This window comes from Eurypyga helias, unplaced genomic scaffold (assembly GCF_000690775.1).
Source record: "Eurypyga helias isolate BGI_N326 unplaced genomic scaffold, ASM69077v1 scaffold40721, whole genome shotgun sequence".
NCBI lineage: Eukaryota > Metazoa > Chordata > Aves > Eurypygiformes > Eurypygidae > Eurypyga > Eurypyga helias.
The window spans coordinates 6,935-15,990 of NW_010232228.1; the positions used below are offsets into that span (position 1 = coordinate 6,935).

General features: G+C 39.4%; 1 protein-coding gene across 1 annotated transcript in view; it reads right to left on the bottom strand.

Moving 5' to 3' along the window:
• Positions 1-4,353: 4,353 nt before the first annotated feature.
• The window catches only part of PLK2 (polo-like kinase 2), a 4,954-nt gene continuing 251 nt past the window's right edge, over positions 4,354-9,056 (bottom strand). Inside the window, exons 2-13 of the mRNA XM_010161330.1 lie at positions 8,923-9,039; positions 8,601-8,730; positions 8,240-8,327; positions 7,758-7,853; positions 7,321-7,519; positions 7,085-7,232; positions 6,574-6,671; positions 5,821-5,944; positions 5,336-5,576; positions 5,111-5,240; positions 4,912-5,022; positions 4,354-4,792 (exon numbers count right to left, since the gene is read on the bottom strand). Of these exons, the coding sequence (XP_010159632.1) occupies positions 4,601-4,792; positions 4,912-5,022; positions 5,111-5,240; positions 5,336-5,576; positions 5,821-5,944; positions 6,574-6,671; positions 7,085-7,232; positions 7,321-7,519; positions 7,758-7,853; positions 8,240-8,327; positions 8,601-8,730; positions 8,923-9,039 (1,674 nt within the window). The 3' untranslated portion in view covers positions 4,354-4,600. The remainder of the gene's footprint in view (positions 4,793-4,911; positions 5,023-5,110; positions 5,241-5,335; positions 5,577-5,820; positions 5,945-6,573; positions 6,672-7,084; positions 7,233-7,320; positions 7,520-7,757; positions 7,854-8,239; positions 8,328-8,600; positions 8,731-8,922; positions 9,040-9,056) is intronic.

Sequence of the window (9,056 nt, forward strand, 5' to 3'; positions counted from 1 at the left end):
GCACTTTGAGGCTCTGGAATGACTACAGATTCCCTTCACTTTCTTCTATCCACCCCTCCCTAAGATTCTCCGTGTATGAAGACAGACCCACTCACCCACTCATTCACAGAGCACACTTGTTCCACCCTCTCCTTCATCAGACTTTTGAAATTGTCGATGAAAAATATGCAGTCATTTTCATGGTCATTCAGGGTAAGTAAAGGAGGCAGATCATGGAGTAACCTTTATTTCCAGCCTGTCAAAAAGAAGGCAGCACTACATTCTAGCAAAGTGCTGTGGAGTTCATTCTGTTCTTCCACTCAGTATCCTCTGTGGAGGCAACTGTGAGATACCTGATGCTTTTTAACCTCTGAAGAAAAAGTCTTTAGTAAGTTAACCTGGGCCAGTTTGGTACTCAGTAATGTCTCTATGTAAAGTACTGCTGATGTCATAAGTTCTTGTATGTTCCCATCATGACAGTTTAAGGTTTTTCTTCAAATCATAAGTAAGAAAGAGAAGTAAATGGTTAATCAATACCTTACTCCTGTTCAGATAACATGCAGATGTTCCTGATCACAATGCAAAATGTTTCTCTACTATGAAATCATGGGGAAAAAAACCCAAACAACAGTTTCAAACTTAACCTAATTCTATCTCAGTACGACAGAATCTTTCAAACCAATCTTGGTTCCATACTGAAGCTAATTTACATGAAGGTTATTTACAGAGGCTGTATCTTTACATTCTATTATACTGACTTCCAAACACTGATACTTGTTTCCAATACGGTACATTTAAATGGAGTCTAACCTCTTAATTCATATGCAGTAGTCTAACATCATGGCAGTTCAATCAAAGGTGTATCTGCCATTATTGACATTAATAAGGCATAAAGAGTATAAAAACAGACCAAATGAAAAAAGCTATGGTTTGCACCCTGCATGATTCCAGTTTATTCCTTAGGTATGCATCTTACTGGGGGTTCTTAATTACCTGTAACAACCTATAATTATTTTTTTTTTAAATATTCACATTTACATTGAGAATCCATCTATCAGGCAGGAAATTTGCAGTTATTGATGGGCAGCTGAAGGATCCTTCTCCAATCTGTCTACTTTCAGAAGTAATCAAATAGCTGTAAAGGGACTGAATCTTTTTCTAATCTCCCAAGCAACCTGGACAGTGTCAGAAAGTTTGTTCAATATTGCAGAGTACATATAACCCATACTCCTATTTTTTTTTTTCTCATACACAGCATATGAAGTGATTTCATGAAACGGAATAATTTCAGAACACCTTAAATGGTTTACAGAAAACCCTAGAACACTTGAGTGACTAGTGGCTTCACTGGGTAATACATTACGCTAACATTGAAGCATGACCTATTTGAATAATTTCCTTGACTTGTTTGCTACTGGCAGGTTAGCACACTGGGCTGTACAGGTATGTAAGTATATTTGCTAAAAAGTATATTTTAAGATTTGATAAAAATATTTTAATAAGAGTACAAGAGATCTTTTTTTTCTTGGCAATGTTATTTCCTGTGTCCACCACTCATACCTGAGAAACCTATGTGCCAACTTTCACCTAATCGTTTAATCCTCACATTTTCATTCAAGTACATACGCTCTCAAGATAAACTCTTAGCTGTGTTTATTCTTGTTTTCAATATAAAAGATTAGAATCGTTGTCTGACAAGCATAAAATCCAGACCATAGAAGTTTCTTTCAAGAGAGGGTAAGACAGTTGTTATATAGAGGAGTAGACAAGTACTCTTCTAATATTAATCTTTCTATATGCAGACGTACACCAGGCATGTTACGTGACTGAGTAAAGAAGGTCAATTAGTGGACTAGAGTGTCTTATTTAAGACAGGATCCACCCTGGGAAAGAATTTCAGAACCTTTGTTCCTGATGCAAGTTATTATATTACAAATTTTAAAGCAGCTTTCCCTCCTTGGGCTGAGGGACTAGGGCAAAGGTAGTGTACTTTGAAATGGGTATTTCCCCTTATGCTGATCTAAACACCTCTCTCATTTCACAATATGAAAATAAAAAATGAGGTAAGGGTACAGAGCACAAACCAGAAAGATAGAGAAGGATTTAGAAAGCACCAAGCATCCTGGTACCACACGCAGACGTTGCATGCAGTAACTACATCACTTAACTGTATCTGAGTGAGGTGCACCACAACTGTTCACAACCAACTAACATCCTACAATACAGGAAAGGCAAGAAAGCACCCTGCCTTTACATCCACTTTCAAACAGCATTTTAAAAGTCAGTTTATTTGCTTATTCCACCCTGAATTTCAGACACTGAAAGATGATTTTGATACTCAAAGAAATTATAGCAGCTGAAGTAAAGTTTCATACTTTGCCCAGCACATAGGTGGTCAAAGAACCGTTATTCCATTTGAAGAACTTAAGTCCTATAGCTCAAGTAATTTTTTGTGTTTCAAATGCACAAAAACTGTATGCTTACTCGTGTCATAAACAAAAAGTGAGATCTTCCTTTGTGAGAGAAAAAGGCTCAACAGTGGCTGTATGTGTGCAGCAGGATTAGGTAAGTCATGGTCTCCCAGGAATAAAATCAATCATTATCTCTTGAAGAAAGTAGACAGCTGGGAAGCTGAATTCTGCTCACTATAGCAAGTATATATTTAACTTGACTGAACTGCCTAGAGTTACATTAATGAATCCATCTGAAGAACTCAATTAGGTCTTCCTGTCTAGACTTGAGAAGTAAATAAATATTACCTAATGCATGGCATTCAATACAGGGAAAACAATCACATTTATACACACTTGCTGCAAGATGAAACAAGACAGTGATACCTCCTAGGCTCACTATTTCGGGTGGACACCTGTACTTCGTTTAGTCTGCACTTTATTACATTGACTGCCTGCTCCTTGCATGCAGCTGCTTTGATTGAAACACTTATGGCAATTGAGGTCTGTCTGTCAGAACAGCCCTCATTCAGTTATATAAAAATTAACCCAAATAAGCAATTGAACTACTGCTTGCTCCTGCATCAGAACAGCTGCCTGAAGACTGCTGCGTGTTTATAGAGGTCCAGGTGTTGCATAATATCTAGAGAGAAATAAGCCTAGACTACAAGGAGACATTCTCCCCTGCACAGCATCATGCACCCTGAATAATCCCATCTACTTACACAGTTTAACTAAAAAATGGCATTACCTTTGGTTTAGCAAAGTAAATGCTCTAATAAGCATACATTTAACTAGCAGTAGGATTGCACTAAGCAGCTGGCCCTCCCCCTATGCTGTCCTCAGCTGTTTTGGAACACTTTTATGTAAAGCATACCATAAGTGGTATCTGATCTTAGTAACGCTTGTGGTCTAATGTTATGAACATGGTAGAATAAGCCCAAAGTTGATATTAGGTCAGCCTTTAATCTTCTCAGCATTTTGATTTTTCTTCACTGGGGTTACCATTCAACCAAAGGTGGAAAGACACATACAGTAAAGCACAGTAGAAGGGCAGTGACAGGTAGGGAAAATTCATTCTACCATGAAGGTGTCCAGATACTTCAGTCCCTTTATAAATCAGAGCAATGCTTCTACAGCATGTAAGAGAAGGAAGCTTATAGAGCCTGTTATCACAGTTACTGTCTACCAAGTATCATCCTCAAGTAAGGGGTTCTCTTCAGTCAGTATAAAACACCAATATCTGTTCTGGGACATAGTATCTTACAGAATGTATACTTTTGGTTTTAGGCCTTAAGACAATAGGCCAATAGATGAGTGTCAAGGCCTACATCATTATCTGCAAGCTCCATCAGCAGTTGCTTTAGGGTTACTGCTGTAACTAGCAGCAGCATATTGATGCTTGTGACTACAGGTGTGCATAGATACAGACACAGTACCCAGTGTTAAGAGCCCATCATTCATATCCTGACCTGCAGCAGACTTCAAAGATGGCATAAAGAAAGCAGACCTGCAAGTTTTTCAGTAATGCAAAGCATGCTAAATTGTTCTCCACTCTTTTCAGAATACAGTGCTTCAGATTTCCATTCTCTTTATTGCCAATAGATTGATATTTAAAATTCCAAGGTCCAAGAAAAGTATCATGTAATAAATACTTCACTTTAGGCTGTAATAAATAAAAAATTATTAACAAGGAATGCACTTTGCCAGCCACAAGTGTGGGTATTTTTGGAAAAAAAAAAGGCGGGGAGGGAAAATAAAAAGTATGGCCATAGTTCACAGTTAAACAGCCAAATGCTGCTTGTTACAGCTATCCCCAATAATGTAGCTCTCCCTGCTCTCCCTTCCCAGATACGTATTCACAGTTTAACTCCATCAGAAATGCTCTCTTATAGAGCAAGTGGTCACGCTTTGCTCAGAGTTCAAGTCAAAAATATTTTTAACACACACATGAAGCAAGGAAAACTATGGTCTGAAGAACTCCTTGTCACACCATTTTAGTCCAACAGTAGGTTCAGGCTTCTGTCTAACAGATGTGCCCAGCACACTGGGCCAGCCAAGTTTTCGTACCACCACACATCTAATCCATCATCAACATACTAGTTGCTCCACCATCTCCACTGTAGACATCACAGTGAACAAGAGTCCTTTTGGTTTAAAAGTCAGTCCTTTCAGTTATATCGCTGCAGCAGCATGTTCAGAGCATATTCCATTCTGTGTTTTAGTTCCAATGAGCATCCAGAAACCAGAAGAGTTGTCAGACAAAATGTTGTGGATACCCTCTCTTCATTGATGTAGGTAAGGAGATACTCCTCATTCTGATTGCAAATTATGATTTTCGTATGATCATGATAGAAGTTCACCTGCAAAAGAAAAGTTCCTGTTTGAATACTTTCTCCTCTTAGATTCTAGCACTTATCTAGGTTTATATTGCAATAAAGTATTTTAGAAGCATCTTTTCCAGTGATGCTGCCAAACTTACTTGAAATGTGCCATCATTGAAGAGCATCATTAATGCTTTATCAGATTTAAGCCACTGTAAGAGGTAAAGTCTGGGCCTGCGTACGTCTGTTACGCTGGGCAAATCTCCTCCCTAGGAAAGGGAACCGACACTATGTTAAGCACTCAGTTCACATTTACCATAGCTTTACAGCTCAAGATCCAGAAGATGCTGAACTTACATCCATGAGGTTCTCCTCCATGTAGTGAGAAAAATACTTCAGTACAGTTACTTGGCTAATGAACTGTTCAGGAGCCTCTGTGGCAGCAAAGACCGAGCACTGGCCAAGCTCAGCATAGTAGTGGACTGTCCTGTGATAGGAGAAAGCAAGGAGGTTAGATATGAGATAAAAGTATTTCATGTTTAAACCACCTTCATGAGTTGTCAGTCTTGCAAACGTTCTTACTTTTTGTCTGGCAGAAGGCTCATATGCACTCCGTTGTTGAAAAGGACACCAACGGTGTGATCTGACAGCTGGTACCCAAAGCCGTACTTGTTGGAATAGTCTACCCATTTTGTAACCCACTGGAAGGATGCTGTCAGCTGTTCTTTGGGAATGCTGTCTGCTTCTGGCATGTTCTCCAGGCATCCTCGCAATACCCTTGCGACTGTATCAGCAACACTTCCCATGGTACTGTCTTCCAAGCCTGAAAGAGAAAGATTATTACAGTGACAAGAGAACAGAACAAGCTTTCAGTTATCTAAAAACTTAAAGTTTAGCCTTTATGGCTCTCCAGTTTTAATTCTTCCAAAATATTGGCTGTAACATTTAGAGTGTCAAAAACAGGGGCTGGGGAGAAAAGCAGCTATTGATTTCAAGCTTCTAAGTCTGAGACATGACAAAAGTAAGGGTGGGGTATAGAATTAAAGATTACATTTTGCTGCACTTACATTCACTACTATTGCTGCAGCTTCCCAAAGTTCCTCTAACTATCATCCGAATGGAGTCTCCATTCTGCTTTGTTTCTGGCAGTGCTCCCGGCTTCGCTACTGTTGTGATAAGAGGCTGCATCTCCTAAAAGATGTCAGACATGTAAACATCAAACCTAATACAAGCCAAGGTTCACACACAAGTTTTGCATGGCTCTCCTGTCTCTCAACAAATGATAAATTCTAGAGAAACTGGTATTAATGTTTCCAGCAAGTACAAAGAACTGCTAAGCTTTAAGAAGCAGGCCAGGTCTTTCCATTCTTTAGATCTTCAATTTGCATCTTATACACTATTAATCAGTCCTCTGCTCTCCTGCCCTAGCAAGAGAACTGCTGTGTGCAGGTCTGAGTGCCAAGCGGTAAGAGTTACATCTCAGCAATTTATTCTTTACAAAGTCCTAGTTAATCATGCACCAAAGCCCTGTATTTGGAATATTGGGAAAGAGCACCTGGCAGACCAGTTACCACACAGACAACTGTGGAGTCTAGATAGATACTATAATTACTCAAAAGCCAAAATTGATAGTCTCCCTACAAAGGCTACCATACCTTGGTTGAAGCCTGGTTAAGCCCTCTTAAAGCAACTCTGCTAATCATTTAAGCTTGATTATGCTGTGTACAACCTCAGCTCTGATATCCAAGTCAAATGTAATTTAATTACAGCCACTCCACCCAACTGTTACTGGATTTGAATTGAATTCCACTTGCATTTACCTCATCTGTTCTGTGATTGTGGGGCTGCTGGGTTATCGATGTCTTCTTCAAATCATGTCTGAGTTTGTAGATTTCTTCTTCCTCTTTAGCTAGTTTGTCTGCAATACAGGAAAAATACTTAAATGCTGCATCTGGAAATGCTGTTCAATTACAGAAAGCCTAACAAGTTAGCTGCAGAGAGAGCACTGTTCCCCTCCAGTAGCTTCTACATCTGCCAGTGTCCCAAAACATTGGTGCCGTTACACACAGATCACCAAGAGACTAAACTTCAACAGACATTACAGACCAACAGATGGCCAATATAGATTGTCAGTAAGCCATAAGCACTGACTTATGTAAGTTGGCATAGGTTGCAGACTACCGTCTATACTTATTGATAAAGAGGTCAAAAATAACCTAGGGAAGCTGAAACATAAATACACATGCTCTGTTGCTGTCTCTTAGCCTTACATTACTAGCATGACATTGATGGCATAGAGGTAAGTTCTAAGCGTAGCTACAATCTACTCACTCTGTGTGTCGAAGTATCTGGCTTTATCCTTTTTACCACCAAAAAGAGCAGCAGCTGCTTTTTTGAAGAAATTTTTAGCAGGACTTGACAAATGGAAATCAGGAACAGTGTGACAACAGCTAGCAGAGAGTCTATCAGGTGTAAAGCCCTGTGGAAATGAATTATAAAAAAAAATAGGTTTCAGTGCTTTTTAGGTTGGATGTTTTTTTCCAGACAGAACACTGAACAGCACAAACCTGTAAGAAAAATTCATGTCGAATTATTTCATCTAAACTGGGCCGATCTTCAGGATTTTTTGACAACATGCTAGCTATTAAGTGTTTCGCAGGTGCCAGAAGAGATGAAGGCAGGCTGTATCTTGCTTCCCTTATACATCTGTATGTTTCTTTCAGATTTGTGGTCTCAAATGGGGGTCTTCCCAACAGCATTGTATACCTGTTCAAAAGTAAAGGAAAACAGGTTTCGGGTTTTGGTTTTTTTTTTTAAACATACCCACAATACTTATATCCACTGAAAAGGCTTTGTCTGTCTCCTAACAGAAAAGAGACTTTTTGCACTTGGGCTACGCATATATGAAGGGCTGCAAACTGATGCAGTACTGCATCCCCTTTGAACTCTTAAAAGCCTAAGCCACTGATAGAAATATTTCATTTCAAAGGCAGTGAGTACTTACATTACACAGCCTAAGGCCCAGATGTCAGATTCACAGCTATGCCCTTGTTTGTTGAGGACTTCTGGAGAGAGGTAATTTGGTGTGCCGCATATTGTTCTGCAAATCAAAGAGGCCACAGAGCCTGTTAGTATTTCAGATGGAAAGAGAACAGAAGCTATTTTTCATAGAGCAGGTTTTCCTCCCAAGTTTGGACAAGAACACAGAGACTCCTAAAGAGGAGCTGTATGAATATTAATAGTGTAGACATGTTTTACGCTGTCTTCATGATACAGGAACAGACTTTATCTGCACGATCTGTCAGACAAGTACCCTGCCGCTGGCATTTGCTATTATTGAAATACTCAAAGCACAGCAGCCTGTTTTCTAGAAGGGGAAATCCTGATCCCAGAAGCAATTAGCTTTTGCTATAGAAAAAGACTACTCATTTCTAAGTGAACTGGCTTTCATTTGCTACTAGACTTGACATTTTTTGATGCTCCTACCTCCTCCTGTGCTCCAGTGGTTCCAGCCTAGCTGCCAAGCCAAAGTCACCCAGTTTCAGTTCCATGTTCTCATTAATGAAGAAGTTACCTAGCAGACAGAAATTCCAGTTAGGTTTTTTTGCAAGGTAGGAATGCATTTTCCACAGGTGCTGAGTCATATTTGAACAAAGCCAGAAGCTTGCCAGGATTATTTTTTTTTTTAAGTAGGAATGCTTGATGTCATCCCTGAAGCACTCCTGGTTTCCACTGTAAAGGCAGACTGAGCTGATTCTATTAAGCTATCACCACACAAGTGTAAAGTGGTACAATACTGACAGGGCCAGAGAACTGTATTTTAAAGTCAGTGAGGTGCAGTACTCACCTAGTTTAAGATCTCTGTGCAAGATTTCCTGATCATGGAGATACTTTAGCCCTGACACAATTTGCCTGAGGTAGTATCGTACTTCTGGTTCTGTCAATACCTTCCTCGCTTTTAAGATGTGAGCCATCGACTGCAGAGGAAAAACAAAGGCAGAAGTGTCACTGAACATTCACACACAAGATTAACCTTAAGCAATAGTAAATCAATGCATGTACAAATAACTAAAGAAACCACAAAAAAAATACCTTTTACACATCACACATTTAAATTAGTTGCAGATTCCACGTAAGTAAATACTGAATTTCTCCCAGTTGATGCTCACCCTTCTACTGCAGTACTCCAGAAGAATGTAAATATTCTCTCTGTCTTCGAAGTAGTGATAAAACTGCACAACATGCCTATGATTAAGCATTCTGTGCAACTCAATCTCTTTATCAATCTGAAGAGACAAGGGGG